Below are 21,029 nucleotides of genomic sequence, written 5' to 3' on the forward strand. Positions count from 1 at the left end.
GAATCACTATGAACTGTGCATCACACCGCCAGTCATGGTGCTGACACTGACACTAGCCCCAAGCTGAATGCTCCATATTACTGTACTGTCCTTGGGATTATCAGTGAACGTTATAATATGAAGCAGAGTGAGAGGCATTCATTATAGGCAATGGACAAGTATTGGTGCCATAGCATCAACATTACACTTTCAGTATGTTTGAAGGGCCAAATACTTCACTGTTGCAGCAGGATGTGTATTCCAGACTGCTAGAACGTGCTCTGTACACCTGCACGCTTTTTTATTAAAATGTCATTGCCAGGCAGAGGACATTACAGCTTGCTTGCAACCAGCCCCATCACTTCTCACAAGCGGTTCACTTTCATTTAAACATGCAGTATGCGCTGTGCCGACCTCTCACTACCACGCATGCGTAGATGCCACTATCCTTCTATTGGCGCGTTTCCTGGCCATTGCCGGCCAATCAGGAGAGGAATAAAAGCATGGGCGCCAGACACCAACAAGAAGTGCTCTCAGGGTGATCAGGGAGTGCGGAAGGCAAGCGGCTCTGTTCGGCAGACGTTCCCTGTTCACAGCGACTGGAGTCCGCTCAGCCCGCCATGCCACAGGGGAAGGTAACCCACCTCGGCCGCCACTTCCGTAGACGTGTCTAAACTTCTGTGTACAGAGTTCTGTGCACACTACTCGTCCCTATCCAGTGTACAGAGAGAGGCACGCTCCTCATCCCTATCATGTGTACAGAGAGAGGCACACTCCTCATCCCTATCCAGTGTACAGAGAGAGGCACACTCCTCATCCCTATCATGTGTACAGAGAGAGGCACACTCCTCATCCCTATCCAGTGTACAGAGAGAGGCACACTCTTCATCCCTATCCAGTGTACAGAGAGAGGCACGCTCCTCATCCCTATCATGTGTACAGAGAGAGGCACACTCTTCATCCCTATCCAGTGTACAGAGAGAGGCACACTCCTCATCCCTATCATGTGTACAGAGAGAGGCACACTCTTCATCCCTATCATCTGTACAGAGAGAGGCACGCTCCTCATCCCTATCCAGTGTACAGAGAGAGGCACGCTCCTCATCCCTATCATGTGTACAGAGAGAGGCATGCTCCTCATCCCTATCCAGTGTACAGAGAGAGGCACACTCCACATTCCTATCATGTGTACAGAGAGAGGCACGCTCCTCATCCCTATCCAGTGTACAGAGAGAGGCACGCTCCTCATCCCTATCCAGTGTACAGAGAGAGGCACGCTCCTCATCCCTATCCAGTGTACAGAGAGAGGCACGCTCCTCATCCCTATCCAGTGTACAGAGAGAGGCACGCTCCTCATCCCTATCCAGTGTACAGAGAGAGGCACGCCCCTCATCCCTATCCAGTGTACAGAGAGAGGCACGCCCCTCATCCCTATCATGTGTACAGAGAGAGGCACACTCCTCATCCCTATCATCTCTACAGAGAGAGGCACGCTCCTCATCCCTATCATGTGTACAGAGAGAGGCACACCCCTCATCCCTATCATGTGTACAGAGAGAAGCACACTCCTCATCCCTATCGTGTACAGAGGGAGGCACACTCCTCATCCCTATCGTGTGTACAGAGAGAGGTACGCTCCTCATCCCTATCATGTGTACAGAGAGAGGCACGCCCCTCATCCCTATCATGTGTACAGAGAGAGGCACACTCCTCATCCCTATCATCTCTACAGAGAGAGGCACGCTCCTCATCCCTATCATGTGTACAGAGAGAGGCACACCCCTCATCCCTATCATGTGTACAGAGAGAAGCACACTCCTCATCCCTATCGTGTACAGAGGGAGGCACACTCCTCATCCCTATCGTGTGTACAGAGAGAGGTACGCTCCTCATCCCTATCATGTGTACAGAGAGAGGCACGCTCCTCATCCCTATCATGTGTACAGAGAGAGGCACGCTCCTCATCCCTATCCAGTGTACAGAGAGAGGCACGCTCCTCATCCCTATCCAGTGTACAGAGAGAGGCACGCTCCTCATCCCTATCCAGTGTACAGAGAGAGGCACCCTCCTCATCCCTATCCAGTGTACAGAGAGAGGCACACTCCTCATCCCTATCCAGTGTACAGAGAGAGGCACACTCCTCATCCCTATCCAGTGGACAGAGAGAGGCACATGCACACCCCTCATCCGTGTACAGAGAGAGGCACACTCCTCATCCCTATCGTGTACAGAGGGAGGCACACGCACGCTCCTCGTCCCTATCCTGCGTGCAGAGAGAGGCACGCTCCTCGTCCCTATCCTGCATGCAGAGAGAGGCACGCTCCTCATTAAGGATGAGCTCCGGCGTGTTCGCCTGCTGCACGTGCAGAGCCGCCAGGAAGTTGGCAATGCGCTGCACTAATCACAGGCAGTGAGACATTTACTGTTCTCTGCAGCCATACATGGGGAAATGTCTCACCGCTTGTGATTACCGCTGTGCAGTGCCGAGTTCCTGGCGGGATTGGCGCGCGCAGCATGCAAACACACCGGAGCTCATCCTTACTCCTCATCCCTATCCTGCGTACAGAGAGGCACACTCCTCATCCTTATCCCGCGTACAGAGAGAGGCACACTCCTCATCCCTATCCCGCATACAGAGAGAGGCACACTCCTAATCCCTATCCCGCGTACAGAGAGAGGCACACTCTTCATCCCTATCCCGCTGTACAGAGAGAGGCACACTCTTCATCCCTATCCCGCTGTACAGAGAGAGGCACACTCCTCATCCCTATCCCGCTGTACAGTGAGAGGCACACTCCTCATCCCTATCCCGCTGTACAGAGAGAGGCACACTGCTCATGCCTATCCCGCTGTACAGAGAGAGGCACACTGCTCATCCCTATCCCGCTGTACAGAGAGAGGCACACTGCTCATGCCTATCCCAGTGTGTACATAGAGAGGCACACTGCTCATGCCTATCCCAGTGTGTACAGAGAGAGGCACACTGCTCATGCCTATCCCAGTGTGTACAGAGAGAGGCACACTGCTCATCCCTATCCAGTGTACAGAGAGAGGCACACCCCTCATCCCTATCCAGTGTACAGAGAGAGGCACACTCCTCATCCCTATCCAGTGTACAGAGAGAGGCACACCCCTCATCCCTATCCAGTGTACAGAGAGAGGCACACTCCTTATCCCTATGCAGTGTACAGAGAGAGGCACACCCCTCATCCCTATCCAGTGTACAGAGAGAGGCACACTCCTCATCCCTATCACGTGTACAGAGAGAGGCACACTCCTCATTCCTATCCAGTGTACAGAGAGAGGCACACTCCTCATCCCTATCATGTGTACAGAGAGAGGCAGACTCTTCATCCCTATCATCTGTACAGAGAGAGGCACACTCCTCATCCCTATCCAGTGTACAGAGAGAGGCACACTCCTCATCCCTATCATGTGTACAGAGAGAGGCATGCTCCTCATCCCTATCCAGTGTACAGAGAGAGGCACACTCCACATCCCTATCATGTGTACAGAGAGAGGCACGCTCCTCATCCCTATCCAGTGTACAGAGAGAGGCACGCTCCTCATCCCTATCCAGTGTACAGAGAGAGGCACGCTCCTCATCCCTATCCAGTGTACAGAGAGAGGCACGCTCCTCATCCCTATCCAGTGTACAGAGAGAGGCACGCTCCTCATCCCTATCCAGTGTACAGAGAGAGGCACGCTCCTCATCCCTATCCAGTGTACAGAGAGAGGCACGCTCCTCATCCCTATCCAGTGTACAGAGAGAGGCACGCTCCTCATCCCTATCCAGTGTACAGAGAGAGGCACGCTCCTCATCCCTATCCAGTGTACAGAGAGAGGCACGCCCCTCATCCCTATCCAGTGTACAGAGAGAGGCACGCCCCTCATCCCTATCCAGTGTACAGAGAGAGGCACACTCCTCATCCCTATCCAGTGTACAGAGAGAGGCACACCCCTCATCCCTATCCAGTGTGCAGAGAGAGGCACACTCCTCATACCTATCACGTGTACAGAGAGAGGCACACTCCTCATTCCTATCCAGTGTACAGAGAGAGGCACACTCCTCATCCCTATCATGTGTACAGAGAGAGGCACACTCTTCATCCCTATCATCTGTACAGAGAGAGGCACGCTCCTCATCCCTATCCAGTGTACAGAGAGAGGCACACTCCTCATCCCTATCATGTGTACAGAGAGAGGCATGCTCCTCATCCCTATCCAGTGTACAGAGAGAGGCACGCTCCACATTCCTATCATGTGTACAGAGAGAGGCACGCTCCTCATCCCTATCCAGTGTACAGAGAGGCACGCTCCTCATCCCTATCCAGTGTACAGAGAGAGGCACGCCCTTCATCCCTATCATGTGTACAGAGAGAGGCACACTCCTCATCCCTATCATCTGTACAGAGAGAGGCACACTCCTCATCCCTATCCCGCTGTACAGAGAGAGGCACACTGCTCATGCCTATCCCGCTGTACAGAGAGAGGCACACTGCTCATCCCTATCCCGCTGTACAGAGAGAGGCACACTGCTCATGCCTATCCCAGTGTGTACATAGAGAGGCACACTGCTCATGCCTATCCCAGTGTGTACAGAGAGAGGCACACTGCTCATGCCTATCCCAGTGTGTACAGAGAGAGGCACACTGCTCATGCCTATCCCAGTGTACAGAGAGAGGGGCACACTGCTCATGCCTATCCCAGTGTACAGAGAGAGGGGCACACTGCTCATGCCTATCCCAGTGTACAGAGAGAGGGGCACACTGCTCATGCCTATCCCAGTGTACAGAGAGAGGGGCACACTGCTCATGCCTATCCCAGTGTACAGAGAGAGGGGCACACTGCTCATGCCTATCCCAGTGTACAGAGAGAGGCACACTGCTCATGCCTATCCCAGTGTACAGAGAGAGAGGCACACTGTTCATGCCTATTTCGTTAAAGTAGAAGTAAACCCACAGATTTAACAGTTTTTAAAAAAAAGTTACATTTCCAGCATCTGCCTGGAATGCAACTGTCACATTGAATGTGTTCTCAACCAAACCGTCAAGCTATACAATGGCTGAGGTGATAACTGATCACATGTGCAGCATCATGGCAGTTGAAGATCAAACCGAGGCCAAGATGGTGGCTTCCTTGGCTTAAAATGATAGGTCTTACTTTAAGAAGTATTGTAGATTATCATGAGTTTAGCAGGATGTATGATCCTATTGAAAGATGTGTTCATTCAGTTTGACCTGCTTGAGGTAGCTGTACTCTGGAGTGGAGATGTTATGAAATGTCTTTAACAGACAAGATTTTAAATCAAATTGTTTGTCGCTGACTTGCACATTTTGGAGGAAAGAGTGTGCACTACCTCTTTTTAGTTTGGGGTTCTTTGAACCTGCTTATGGTTACACTATTAATGTGATTGGGCAGTGCTAAACCACTTGACCTCCCTGAAGGTTTACCTGCCTTCCTGACCAATTTTTTTTTTCGATACGGCACTTTTTTGTTTTAACTGACAATAGCGCGGTCATGCGACGCTGTACCCAAATAAAATTGATGCCCTTTTTTCCGACAAATAGAGCTTTCTTTTGGTGGTATTTGATCACCTCTGCGTTTTTCAATTTTTGCTACAAAAACATATCCAATAAAAATAATCAAATTTCTTAATAAACTTAGGCCAATATGTATTCTGCTTCATATTTTTGGTAAAAAAAACCCCTAATAAGTATATATATATTGATTGGTTTGTGGAAAAGTTATAGCATCTACAAACTATGGGATATTTATTTTTTACTAGTAATGCTGGCGATTAGTGACTTTTAGTGGATTTGCGATGTTGCGGCAGCCGTTCGGACACCAACTGACGCTTTTGACACTTTTTGGGGACTGGTGACACTAATACAGTGATCAGTGCTGAAAAATATGCACTGTCACTGTACTAATGACATTGGCTGGGAACGGGTTAACATCAGGGGTGATCAAAGAGTTAACTGTATGCCTAACCTGTGTTTTTAGTACAGTGTGGGAGGTGCTTTTACTAGGGGAAGACATGGATCCATGTTCCTGCTTTGCAGAGACACAGGATCCATGCCTTCCCTCCTGTCAGAACAGCGATCTGCCTTGTTTACATAGACAGACCAGAATTCTGCCTCTCTGCTCGATCATGCTGGCGAAGGGCTCCTGCTGTGTGTGATCACAGCGGGAGTGAGCCGCCAGCGGAGCGCATGCGCACCCCTACCTGGAAGAGCCGGATTGCGTATATGTACGTGTTCTTGCGCACAAGTGCGGACCTGAAGTAGTTAAAGTCCTTCACACACAGCTGATCACAGATCGCTGTAAAGGGCCCTTCACAGTGGCCCTTTACATGTGATCAGCTGTGTCCAATCGCAGCTGATCACAATGTAAAAAGACTTGCCCGTTTATCGGCAGTAATTTCCTCATTCATTGTCACAGAGTGAGGAAAGCAGAGCCAGTAATCAGCAAGTGTGATGGGGCATGTATGCTGATAATCAAGGCACTGATCATTAGTGCAGCCTCATAGCGCACATCAATGAAGGAAAATTACTTATTTGCAAAATTTTATAGCAGAAACGTAATAAATGTTTTGTTTTTTTGTTTTTTTTAATTTATATAAAGTCTTTTTTCGTTTGTTTAGCAAAAAATAAAAAGAGAGAGTGAAAAAAAAATTCCATATGTGTACAGTGTTGCATGACCGCGCAATTGTCATTCAAAGTGCGACAGCACTGAAAGCAGAAAATTGGCCTGGGCAGGCAGGGTGTAAAATTTCCCAGTATTTAAGTGGTTAAATGTGTTATCCCTGCCCACTCACATAGCAAGCTAGCTAGCTGGACTGGGAGATTCTGTGATGGTCAAGAGGGAGGGACTTAAGAGTACTTCAGCTACCCATTGGCTGAGGAGGTAGCAGGAGGTGGGCTGCACCCCCTCCCACTTCCTCTCAGCCAATGGGTACACAGGATGCGGTGTCCATCACTTCAAAACAAGTTATCCTGCTGGCTTCCCGTGTTGTTGCGTGGACCTGTTCTATAAAGAAACTGCAGCAGTGATTGAGGTGAGGAATAAAAAGGAGAGTGTTTTGCTCCAATAGTAATTGAGAGCTGCTAGAAATGCCTTTCTTCCTCTCTGCTGCGTTTGATGGGCACAAGTGGCTGCATTTGATGGGGGGGGGGGGGGGTCAGTATTTTTCAGTTTGTTTGCGCCCCCCCCCACAAAATTTTGAGCACCATCTGCCACTGGTCAGCACAGACAGTACAGGGAGCAGTAGCAGTGTGTGTGAATGCCTGTACCCTGTAGTGCACCAGATTAGTGCACTTTTTAAGGGAGTGAGGTTATTTTTAATTCAAAGTGGAGTTCCAGTCAATTTTTCCCCGGAGGCTCTTTACCGAGATCGCTGTAGCGGTGTGTCAGAATGACACACCGCACCACCGATCGTCGCTATGCGCGCCCCGATGGGCGCGCGGCGGCTGTTATCCTGCAGGACGTCATGTGACGCCCAGTCAGGATAACTGAACCACCGCCCGGCTGTCATTCTGCTATATGCCGGGCGGGAAGTGGTTAAACATTTATTAAACAAAACAAACCTCCAATCACTTCACTTGTATGTGTAATTTAGATAAAAAAAACTATATCTTAAATATTAAAATACACAAAAACAGGTAATAACATAAAATATTGCAACAACCGCTATTTTATTCCCTAGGGTCTCTGCTAAAAAAAAATATATATATAATTTTTGGGGGTTCTAAGTGATTTTCTAGCAGAAAGATTTTTACTTGTAAGCAACGAGTGTCAGAAAAGATTTAGTGCCGATTCACACGACTTTAGCGCGACTTTGCAAGGCGACTTCAACGCGACTTTAAGCAAGTTACAACACGACTTCAAGTCGCCTCCAGGACAGGCGACTTTGACTGTGGCCAGTCACAGAATAATCAGCTCTCTGGGAGGGAGGGGTTTGCCTGGGTAAACTAATTTCTTTTCATGTAAAGTCGTTTCAATATAGATGGAGATCCGACTTGGAGGCGACTTCCATTGAATTCTATGGGTACAGGTCGCCTAGAATTCGGATTGAAGTAGTACAGGAACCTTTTTTGAAGTCGGAGCAAATTCAGTAGTGTACACGAATACGCTCTCATTGACTATAATGCATTTCCCAAAGTCAAACGACTTGGGGCGACTTGAGGGCTGACAAGTCGGATGCCAAGTCGTTGTAGTGTGACCCGACCCTTAGTCTTTAAATGGACTGAGAACTCCTACACAGTTCAGTTCATTGATAAGTATAAACATTGTATCGGTTTGGTCTTTTCTCAGACTTGGCAGGCTGCCCAGAGAGGAGAAACAAGTCGCTCCGTGGAAGACTTCAGGCAACTTGCATTGACTTCTATTACAGAAGTCTTTTGCAAGATGCAATGAAGTTAAAATTGGCCTTTTTTATCAGTACATTCGGCCGATGCCGATTAATTAAAAAACACCAAATATCGGCTGATATATCGGTCGACCTCTATATAAGACCTGGGCTTATTTTGGGGAAACACGGTAAAGGTAATTGAACAGGAAAATTATATAATGTATGGCCAGCCTTAGGCCAGTTTTACAAAAGAGCCAAGAATTAACCTACCGGAGTGACTTTGGAGTGTGGAAGGAAAATTGAGTAGGTTGTGCATCTCTTTTGTAGGTAGTTAACACTGTTATGTTTTGGTCACCTCACTTCCAGTAAAGCTGGCCAACCTAGGGATGGATATATATATATATATATATATATATATTATGACACAGGCACAATTTTTAGATTTTTTTTTTCAGGTATTTACCAAAACATATTCAAACTATAGTTATATAATGGATATGGACCCCCTTTTTCAAGGGACCAAAAGTACTGTATTGGCGTATAACACGCACCTTAATTTTAAGAGAGAAGTTTCAGGAAAAAAACTTAAAATTTTAAATAAAGAATTTTGAAGCAAAATAAGGGTCAATGCAGCCTTGCTACTCACTGCAGCCAAATCAGTGCCTATCTGCAGCCTTGCCCATCACTGCACATATGCAGCCTTGCTCCTCACTACAGCCTGATCATTGCACATCTGCAGCCTGATCAATGTCCATCTACAGCCTTGCCATTGCCGAAATAGACAGAGCCGAATCTCCTGTGTACTCGGCTCAGCGTCACGCCCAGTCCTGCCCCTTGGCCCGAATCCTATGATGGACATAACACAGGTCCAATGCCGGGATGTCAATGCTAGGAGCCATCCAGGGGGGCGGGACTGGGCGTGACTGCGAGCTGAGTACACAGGAGATCCAGCTCTGTCTATTTTAGTGGCGCTCGTCCCCACCTTCCCCTCCATGACCGCCTATATCTTCATATAACACGCACACACGATTTTCCCCCTATTTAAAGTGGGGGGGAAAAGTACGTGTTATACTCCGATAAATACGGTAATTGGACAATTTTATCAAAAGCTGTTTCATAGCCAGGTGTGGGCTACTCCTTCGTTATTTCTTCATCATTTAAGCAGGTAAAAGGTCTGGAGTTGATTCTAAGTGTTTGCATTTGGAATCTATTGCTGTGAACCTGCATCATGCGTTCAACAGAGCTGTCCATGCAAGTGAAAGAGGCCATTGTAAGGCTTTAAAACGCACTGAGGAGCTCAGCAACATAAAATGGCATGGACGTCCACGGAAGACAACAGTGGTGGATCCTCTCTATGGTAAAGAAAAACCCATTTACAACATCCAGACAAGTGAAGGACACTCTCCAGGAGGTGGGCGTATCATTGTCAAAGTCTACAATCAAGAGAAGACTTCACAAGAGCAAATACAGAGGGTTCACCACAAGGTGCAAACCATTCATAAGTCTGAAGAATAGAAAAGCCAGATTAGACTTTGCCAAAAAACATCTAAAAGCCAGACCAGTTCTGGAAAGGCATTCTTTGGACGGATGAAATGAAGATTATTCTGTACCAGAATGATGGGAGGAAAAAAGTGTGGCAAAGGCTTGGAACAGCTCATGATCCAAAGTAATCAGTAAGTAAAAGTAAAACATGGTGGAGGCAGTGTAATGGCATGGCTTCCAGTGGCACTGGGTTATTGGTATTTATTGATGTGACAGAACCAGCCAAATTAATTCTGCAGTGTTTAGAGATACTGTCAGCCTAGATTCAGCCAAATGCAGCAAAGTTGATTGGACTGCGCATCACTGTACAGATGAGCAATGATCCAAAACACTGCAAAAGCAATCCAGGAGCTTTTGAAGGAAAATAAGTGGAATATTCTGCAATGGCTGAGTCAATCACCTGATCTCAACCCAATTGAGCATGCATTTTACTTGCTGAAGGCAAAACTAAAGGCAAAGACCCACAAACAAAGAACAAATTAAGACCGCTGTAGTTAGAGCCTGGCAAAGCATCAGAAAGGTGGAAACCCAGTCTTTGGTAATGTCCATGGGTTACAGACTTTAGGCAGTCATTGCCAGTAAAGGACTCTCAACAAAATCTAAAAAAATTATTATATTTATGAATATATTAATTTTGTCCAATTACATTTGAGCCCCTGAAAATGGGGGGGACTGTGTATAAAAATGGCTGCAGTTACTAAAATTTGTACTTGATATTTACAGTGCCTTGAAAAAGTATTCATATCCCTTGAAATTTTCCAAGTTTTGTCATGTTACAACCAAAAACGTAAATGTATTTTATGTGAGAGACCAACACAAAGTGGCACATAATGGTGAAGTGGAAAGAAAATAATAAATGGTTTTTAAAATTGTTTTACAAATAAATATGTGAAAAGTGTGGCGTGCATTTGTATTCAGTCCCTTTACTGATACCCCTAACTAAAATCTAGTGGAACCAACTGCCTTCAGAAGTTGCCTAATTAGTAAATAGAGTCCACCTGTGTGTGTAATTGAATCTTAGTATACATACAGCTGTTCTGTGAAGCTCTCAGAGGTTTGATAGATAACCTTAGTGAACAAGCAGCATCATGAAGGCAAAGGAACACACCAGGCAGGTCAGGGATAAAGTTGTGGAAAAGTTTAAAGCAGGATTAGGTTATAAAAAAAATATCCCACACTTTGAACATCTCACGGAGTTCAATCCATCATCGGAAAATGGAAAGCGTATGGCACAACTGAAAACCTACTAAGATTTCCATCCACCTAAACTGACAGGCCGAGCAAGGAGAGCATTAATTAGAGAACCAGCCAAGATGCCCATGGTAACTATGGATGAGCTGCAGAGATCCATATCTCAGGTAGGAAAATCTATCCACTGGACAACTATTAGTAGTGCACTCCACAAATCTGGCCTTTATGGAACAGTGGCAAGAAGGAAGCCATTGTTGAAAGAAAGCCATAAGAAGTCCTGTTTGCAAGAAGCCATATGGGGGACACAGAGAACATGTGGAAGAAGGTGCTCTGGTCAGATGAGACCAAAATTGAACTTTTTGGCCTAAAACCAAAAAGCTATGTGTGGCAGAAAACTAACATTGCTCGTCGCCCTGAACACACCATCCCCCACCGTGAAACATGGTGGTGGCAGTATCATGTTGTGGGGATGCTTTTCTTCAGCAGGGACAGGGAAGCTGGTCAGAGTTGATAGGAAGATGGATTATGCCAAATACAGGGCAATCTTAGAAAAAAACCTGCAAAAGACTTGATTGGGGCGGAGGTTCACCTTCCAGCAGGACAACGACCCCAAACATACAGCCAGAGCTACAATGGAATGGTTTAGATCAAAGCATATTCATGTGTTAGAACGGCCCAGTCAAAGTCCAGACCTAAATCCAATTGGCAAGACTTAAATTTCCGTTCACAGATGCTCTCCATGCAATCTGACAGAGCTTGAGCTATTTTGCAAAGAAGAATGGGCAAAAATGTCACTTTAGATGTGCAAAGCTGGTAGAGACTTCCCAAAAAGACTTGCAGCTGTAATTGCAACACTTCCACTTCACAATTATGTGCCACTTTGTGTTGGTCTATCAAATAAAAACCCAATAAAATACAATTACGTTTTTGGTTGTAAGATGACAAAATGTGGAAAATTTCAAGGGGTGTGAATACTTATCCAAGGCACTGTATGTTCAACCCCTTGAGTTAAAGCTTGGTCTGCACTGCAAATTCATTTGGATTGTTTTAATTTTATTCCGGTAGCATATAGAGCCGAAAGTATGAAAATTGCGCTTGTGTCCAAATATATATGGAACTAACTGTATATTTTTTATTTATTTCAGGTTACTTATATAGCGGCGTCAATTTACGCAGCGCTTTACATATACATTGTACATTCACATCAGTCCCTACCCTCAAGGAGCTTACAATCTAAGGTCCCTAACTCACATTCATACATACTAGGGACAATTTAGACAGGATCCAATTAACCTACCATATGTGTGTGTGTATATCTATCTATCTAGCTCTGCTTCAGTATGTCACAATACATGTTGGCATTCATGTTTCCCTCAATGAACTGTAGCTCCCCAGTGCCGGCAGCACTCATACAGCCCCAGACCATGACACTCCCACCACCATGCTTAACTGTAGGCAAGACACACTTGTCTTTGTACTCCTCACCTGGTTGCTGCCACTCAAACTTGACACCATCTGAACCAAATATGGTTATCTTGGTCTCATCAGACCACAGGACATGGTTCCAGTAATCCATGTCCTTAGTCTGCTTGTCTTCAGCAAACTATTTGCGGACTTTCTTGTGCATCAACTTTAGAAGACGCTTCCTTCTGGGATGATAGCCATGCAGACCAATTTGATGCAGTGTGCAGCGTATGGTCTGAGCACTGACAGGCTGACCCCCCCCCCCCACCTCTTCAAACTCTGCAACAATGCTGTCAGCACTCATACGCCTATTTCCCAAAGACCACCTCTGGATATGACGCTGTGCACTCAACTTCTTTGGTTGACCAGGCTGAGGCTTGTTCTGAGTGGAACCTGTCCTGCTAAACCGTTGTATGGTCTTGGTCACCTTGCTGCAGCTCAGTTTCAGGGTCTTGGCAATCTTCTTATAGCCTAGGCCAGGGGTCAGCAACCTGTAGATTGCTATCTACCAGTGGACAGGTGACTGGTAGATCGCGGTCTGGGCTTGCTGACCCACCAATTCAGAGCATCAAACAGAGTGCAATGCAGTCTCCTTGTAAAGTTGGAGCTGTAGTAGGGCGCAAGAGACACATAAGCCAACATTTCCTCTGTAGTGCCGCTGCTGAATGCAACTAAGGGCTCATTTGCAAATGCAGCAGGCACTGCTGTACTCTGAAAAGCTATCCAAGTGTGTTTGACAAGTGGTGAGGCGGCAATATGTTGCCGCCTCACCACCTGATTTACACCAATGACTGCCATGCAATGCACGCAATTGTGACACGGTAGTACAGGAATTAGAGGTTTAAATCAGGTTTGACAAGGTGACACTGTGCCCAGTGATCTTTGACTTCTCCCATGTTCAGGTAGATCTCCACCTCTTTAAGGTTGCCTACCCCTGACCTAGGCCATCTTTATGTAGAGCAACTATTCTTTTTTTTTTCAGATTCTCAGAGTTATTTGCCTTGAGGTGCCATGTTGAACTTCCAGTGACCAGTATGAGAGCGATGACACCAAATTTAACACACCTGCTCCCCATTCACACCTGAGACCTTGTAACACAAACAAGTCACATGACACCGGGGAGGGAAAATGACTAATTGTGCCCAATTTAGGGGTGTACTCACTTTTGTTGCCAGTGATTTAGACATTAATGGCTGTATGTTTTGTTATTTTAAGGGGACAGCAAATTTACACTGTTATATAAGCTGTACACTCACTACTTTTACATTGTCATTTCTTCAGTGTTGTCACATGAAAAGATATAAAATATTTACAAAAATGTGAGGGGTGTACGCACTTTTGTGAGATACTATATAATCCACTAAATATTAGCAAAAATTCTGGGTTTTCTTCTAAATGTACAAAGTTATGTGACTGATTTGAGTATTGTGACAGTGCTGGGCCCTGTTGCTGTGTGTAAAAAGAGGTAAATTACATGCAGAGTTCTCAAGGGTACAGATTGGCTATTATGAGCAGAGAAAATAATTTTTTTTTTTTTCACTTTTATCCGGGTTTTGCAATTCCCAGACTGGGTTCTGGAGTCCAGAGACCTCAAAGAGTCTAGAAAGGCATGAAGCCTCTACCCCTATGACTAGGTTTTACTAAAGAGCAGCAGGTTTTGTGTAATCAAGGGGCTGACAGGAGGTCCCATGCCCAAAGGAATGGACAGTGTGACGAGGGACCAGATCAAAGGCCTAAGCTTGAGATCGGAGCAGTGGTGCTGTGAGAGGGAGGCTTGAAGGAGTAATAAACCCAAAAGCAAACATTTATTACATTGCAGCTTACCAGATCTTAGGTGTGATGGCTGAAATAGTTTTACTTTTAGGCTTTCTTTATTTTTTTCATTTTCACCTGCTGTTCCAACTAGTAAGTCCATCGTTTTTCCGAAGAACATGCTTTTCAATTTACAGTGATTAGACAAACCATTACTCCTTACAAAGATCAGCTTTTATTTATGTAAAATATTTATCCTAAAAGGGAAAACTGGTTTGCTGTAATAGATTGTTAGCTGGAGTTTGGCTTCAATGTAGCATATGTAAAACTGCTAGTGTATCTAACACTCCTCTCCCCCCAGACTGATAATGCTGCTGTCCAAAAGGTACCCCCTGTGCCCTAATAAGGAGGTGTGTTACTGGCTAGATCACCAGGTGAAAACATGGGGGGGAAGCCTAAAAAAAAGAGAGAAAACTAACACAGCCACCACATCTAATGTATTGGTAAGCTGCAATGTATTAAACTTTTGGTTTATTACTGCTTTTAATGTCAGGTTTTTTTTTCATGTGTATTTGAAATGATGGTGGAAACCCCTGCGAGGGTAGCCATTTGGTGGGAACGTTTACTTTGTTTTTAAATAAGTGATCCAACATGCCCTGAAACAGTATTCTCCGCACTTGAGTGAAGCTCCATGAATAGCACAACGTACAGAGATTTAGACATCACAGGAGTCTACACTCTTCTATGATAAATATGGAATAGCCTTTATATTCTAGTAGATCAAGCTTTATAAAAGCCTTGCCTGTGTTCTTTGTTAAACATTTGGTTGCAAATTTGAAATAATTCAAGAGGCTGTGCAAGTTTGCATTATCCTGCAATTCTGAATTTACTCAGAAACAAGGACCTTGACTTCAGACATATTATTCTCTGCAAAATGTCATCAGGTTTCTAGCTCTGTAGTTAGAAAAACAAATTGTACTGGTTTGCTTTTGCATTCATTTAACATAATTATGCATTTTGTCATTCTTAATACAGATAACATAATTCTTAAAAATCCTATTTGTAGTCTGTTGCTATTTGTCTTCCATACGGTGCTCATGTGTGGTTCATATATCTTCACAAAATTGGCCTTAGGAGATTTATCTTGGAAGAGATCACTAGAGTGAAGCCAGTAAATCATGTGATAAAATATTTTATGAATTTCCATTGTTCTGTTTCTGTTGTATACTGAAATGCTCTTGTTAAGATTTATTCAGATAGCATGGGTTTGTAATGTGGTGTTGATTTTCCAGAGGATCCATTGCCAAAGGAATACTATATGCTTGTGCTTTAGACATTCTACTAATCAGTGATTCAGTAGGAAAATATTTATCAGTATTTCCAAAATTTCTGATCCAGAAAATAAAATGAACTCAATGTAATATTTTAGAAAATAGCCGATGGCCTGAATGAAATGCAAATTTCCCCCAGCTCACCCACCAGTCCCATGTTCAGTTTATTTGTATTTAGAAAAATGTGTTCAGATACTATATCACCAGCCTTCACCTTGTGTGACTCTTAGGCCTCATTCACATGGGCATGCTTAACCACTTCAGCCCCAGAAGATTTGGCTGTTGAATGACCGGGCCATTTTTTACGATTCGGCACTGCATCGCTTTAACTGACAATTGCGCGGTCGTGCGACGCTGCACCCAAACAAAATTGACGTCCTTTTTTTTTTTTTCCTCACAAATAGAGCTTTATTTTGGTGGTATTTGATCGCCTCTGTGGTTTTTATTTTTTGCGCTTTAACCCTTTCATGACTAAGCCTATTTTTGAAATTTGGTGTTTACAAGTTAAAATCCGTATTTTTTGCTAGAAAATGACTTAGAACCCCCAAACATTATATATATTTTTTTAGCAGAGAATCTAGAGAATAAAATGGCGATTGTTGCAATATTTTTTATCACACGGTATTTGTGCAGCGGTGTTTTAAACGCAAATTTTTGGAAAAGTGACACTTTCATGTATTTTAAAAAATCCAAACAGTAAAGTTACCCCAATTTTTTTGTATAATGTGAAAGATGATGTTACGCCGAGTAAATAGATACCAAACATGTCACCCTTTATAATTGCACGCACTCGTGGAATGGCGACGAACTACGGTACCTTTGAATTTCCATAGGCGACGATTTAAAATTTTTTTACGGTTACCAGGTTTGAGCTACAGAGGAGGTCTAGGGCTAGAATTATTGCTCTCGCTCTGACGATCGCGGCGATACCTCACATATGTGGTTTGAACACTGTTTACATATGCGGGCGCGACTTCCGTATGCGTTTTCTTCGCTGCGCGAGCTCGCGGGGACAGGGGCACTTTAAAAATTTTTTTTTTTTTTTTTTATTTAATTTATTTATTTTTGTACTTTATAAATTGTGTTTAAAATTTTTTTTTTTTTTTTTTTTACTTTTATTGCTGTCACAAGCAATGTAAACATCCCTTGTGACAGTAATATGTGGTGACAGGTACTCTTTATAGAGGGATGGGGGGTCTAAAAGACCCTCCTTCCCTCCTTTACACTTCAAAGTATTCAGATCGCCGAAAACGGCGATTCTGAATGCTGTGTACTTTTTTAAATTCGGCGCCATTGGCAGCCGAGTAAACGGGAAGTGACGTCATGACGTCGCTTCCGCATTTACAAGAAGAAGGCTGGAACGAAGCTGCTCGCAGCTTCGTTCCAGTCCGCCCCCAGCCGCCGAAGGCAGCCGAACGGACACCGGGCCTCCCGATCGCACGGGAGGCCCGGTAACGGCGGCGGGAGGGGGGGGATGTCCCCTCCCGCTCCTCCGGTATAACAACTGAGCGGCTTTTAGCCGCATCGGTTGTTATATTCGGGTAGCCGATCGCCCGCTGAAAACAACGGTACCGGGATGATGCCTGCAGCTGCGGGCATCATCCCGGTATAACCCCGGAAAGCCGAGTACGCATATATGCGTTCGGTCGGCGGGAAGGGGATAAACAAGTAAAGAGCGACAATTTAAAAAAAAAAACAATATTTGAATATTTTGAAACAAAATTTCTTCTCAGTTTAGGCCGATATGTATTCTACATATTTTTGTAAAAAAAAAAAAAAAATCGCAATAAGCGTATATTTGATTGGTTTGCGTAAAAGTTATAGCGTCTACAAAATAGGAGATAGATTTATAGCTTTTTTTTTTTTTTTTTTTACTAGTAATGGCAGCGAGCTGTGTTTTTATTTGTGTTTTTATTTGTGTTTGTTTTTGTTTTTTTTTTTTTTTCGACATTATGGCAGACACATTGGACAATTTTGACACATTTTTGGGACCCTTGGAATTTGTACAGCAATTAATGCTATAATGTCACTGGCAGTGAAGGGGTTAATACTAGGGGGCGATCAAGGGGTTGTGTTCCCTGGGAGGTGATTCTAACTGAAGGGGGAGTGGACTGACTAGAGGAAGTGACAGATCATGGTTCCTAGCTAATAGGAACACGCGATCTGTCGTTCCTCTCAGAGCAGAACACGGATTTGTGTGTTTACACACACACACTTCCTTGTTCTGTCCCTCATGCTCGCAATTGCTCGTGGCCGGCGGTCATCGTGACCGTCGGCCAGAAGCATCGGCACCCCCCACTGTGCAGCGGGCATGTGCCTGCTATCCCGCTCGCCGACGTATAGCTACGATCGTGCCGACCTACTGCAGTATAATGACGGCGGCTGGTCGGCAAGCGGTTAAGCGTGTTTTGCCTGCAAAGGATGCACAGGTGTTCCATGTTCCATGCACAGGTGTTCCATGCATCTGCATGCAGGCAGTGCCATTCATGTCAATTGGGATGCAGCCATTCATGTCAATTGGGATGCAGCCGCTGCTGAGGCTATATCTATATGCACATTGCCCCTTTGGGGTGACTGGATCTGGTGAGTGGGGACCCTTGAGTGGGAGCACAAAGTCACCAAGAATATTGAGAGCACTCAAGTCACCTTTTTGAGAAATTCTAATCACGATTCCTGAAGATAATTTTATTCACAACATATGGACTGCTATATGAACACTTTATGATTTTTTTGTTTGCCCATAATGTCCATGGACTCTTTGATTTGGCCACAGTTTATGGTCCACCAACGGCTCATTTAAGCTTGGCATATATGTTGATCTATGGGCATTATTAATATTGCTCTTTGCAGTTTTTGGGTTACCTATGCATATGAAGTTATACCACTAGGTTACCTAGGGTTATCACTATAACCTATTTTGGTTTTCACATCCTACTCAACACTTTAGAGAGGTACTGTATGTCACATTTATGTGCTATCATTAATGGTACATTTATTATACACAGAGTCTAATTTATTTGGAATTTACTATTTACACTATACTTTTTTATTTTTTATTTTTATTTCTAATTTTTACACGTACTTGTATTGGGGTAATATAGATTTTTATATATATAATCTCTAGTTAGGTGGGGCATCCCCACTGGTGGGTCAGCAGGTTGGCTTCCCACTTCACCATTTCCCCCATTATATGTGTTCATGCTCATCATAACCGCATATAGTGAGCACCATCACCCCATTATTTATCTTTATTTGTAATTTTACTATTCACGAGTTATTGAACTTTATTTACTTGTATACATTTTGGCTTTTTTCTTTCACAGCGGACATCATCCACTGGTCACTGAACTTTATTCATATACACATTTTGGTTTTGCTTGGTTTTAGCGCTACATTTTCACGCCAGCTTATTCTGAATATTTGTCACATTCGTGTGTAGCAGCTTTGTGTTTTTTACATTGGGTTAGCGCAGTGTTACCACTGTTTTCATTTGGCCTCTCCCTATAACCTTACACTTTTCTGTGATTCCTCAATTTTGCGCTATTGTCTCAAGGTGATGGACCACTTCTCCTTCAAGGTGAAATCAGCTTCACTAGTTTAGTTTTTTTTTTTTTTTTCTTTGATTCCCTCAATCAACACTTCACTGTCTTCTAATGCCTACAAAGAAGCAGTGTATCTGGAGCTGTGGAATTTTGATAAACCTTGGGAGCCGTACTCAGACCCCATGCTGTGGGGAAGGCCTGTAATGTTGCTTTGGGCACTGGATCCTGCACAGGTGCTCATCTTGACACTTGGTGCAACGTGTTAAATCAGCTGCAGGGCTGTGGTCCTTCGCTACGGAACCCAGTCCCTGCAGACCATTGTGATGGCCAAAGCTAAAAATGTATTTAGTTCAGTGTCTTGGACAGGGTCAGCCTATGTCTGACAGTTACTTTAAAAATTGGGCTAGCCACTTAGAACTTAGTTTTAGGTGTGTGACCAGATGTTATATCACCCCATTGGTTGCACCTGTTAATGCCACTTCTGCCTAGAGCCCCTTTATATGGTACTGATACCCTTCCGCTCACCCTTTTTGCTATGAGAATTCGGTACAGGATGGCCTACACCTGGGTTACCTTGTGCTCCTTCCTGTAATGGATGAACCCTCTGCACACCGCTATACCCTTTCAAGCAAACTTTGCAATAAAAAATAGGGATATTTAGTTCACACTTATTGCAATGCAGATTTAAGTTGACCAACTGTGTCAAAATAATACCTCTTTAATCGGTCCTACTCTGCTTTGCCACTGCAAATGCTACTGTTGACACAATGCCAACCTGTGGCACACAGACACAAAATGGGGGAGAGCTACATGGTTTAGGTCTGGCCACTGACCTGCAATACAATAGAAACAAGATATACCTGTGCTCAGATCCCAATAGCTTGTTGTCTCGCAGCCGGCTTCTGTTGAATGGGCATGTTGAAAAACCAGACCATGTGACCATCTATTATCATACCTGGAAATCTTGTTTTGCCTGGTGTAAATGCATTCAAATCAGCCCCAGAAACTGCTTTCTCTCTTATTTTGGCCTACCTGCAAATGGATCTTGACTAAAATGTAAATTTATTTCAAGGGCCAGAATAAACTATTATTCTGGCCAATTAAATTTATTAACGGCCAAGTAGTTGACTCCTGTAAACGCATTACACGCTTTAACCACTTCAGCCCCGGAAGGTTTTACCCCCTTCCTGACCAGAGCACTTTTTACAATTCGGCACTGCGTCGCTTTAACTGCTAATTGCGCGGTCATGCAATGCTGTACCCAAACGAAATTTGCGTCCTTTTCTTCCCACAAATAGAGCTTTCTTTTGATGGTATTTGATCACCTCTGCCGTTTTTATTTTTTGTGCTATACACGGAAAAAGACCGAAAATTTTGAAAAAAAATGATATTTTCTACTTTTTGTTCTAAAAAAAATCCAATAAACTCAATTTTAGTCATACATTTAGGCCAAAATGTATTCGGCCACATGTCTTTGGTAGAAAAAATGTCAATAAGTGTATATTTATTGGTTTGCGCAAAAGTTATAGCGCCTACAAACTAGGGTACATTTTCTGGAATTTACACAGCCTTTAATTTATGACTGCCGTTTCTTGAGGTGCTAAAATGGCAGGGCAGTACAAAACCCCCACAAATGACCCCATTTTGGAAAGTAGACACCCCAAGGAATTTGCTGAGAGGCATGTTGAGCCCATTGAATATTCATTTTTTTTGTCCCAAGTGATTGAATAATGACAAAAAAAAAAAAAAAAAATTACAAAAAGTTGTCACTAAATGATATATTGCTTACACAGGCCATGGGCATATGTGGAATTGCACCCCAAAATACATTTAGCTGCTTCTCCTGAGTATGGGGATACCACATGTGTGGGACTT

At 44.2% G+C, this 21,029-nt stretch overlaps 1 protein-coding gene across 2 annotated transcripts in view; it reads left to right on the forward strand.

The window, feature by feature from the left end:
* The first annotated feature begins 407 nt into the window (after positions 1–407).
* SPIDR (scaffold protein involved in DNA repair) overlaps positions 408–21,029 on the forward strand; it is a 1,065,859-nt gene continuing 1,045,237 nt past the window's right edge. The window contains exon 1 of one of the 2 annotated variants that reach the window (XM_073631564.1): positions 408–614. In XM_073631564.1, the coding sequence (XP_073487665.1) occupies positions 600–614 (15 nt within the window). In that variant the 5' untranslated portion in view covers positions 408–599. The remainder of the gene's footprint in view (positions 615–21,029) is intronic. The other variant, XM_073631565.1, reaches the window with a different exon arrangement.

The sequence above is a fragment of the Aquarana catesbeiana genome, linkage group LG05 (genome assembly GCF_042186555.1).
Source record: "Aquarana catesbeiana isolate 2022-GZ linkage group LG05, ASM4218655v1, whole genome shotgun sequence".
Taxonomy (NCBI): Eukaryota; Metazoa; Chordata; class Amphibia; order Anura; family Ranidae; genus Aquarana; species Aquarana catesbeiana.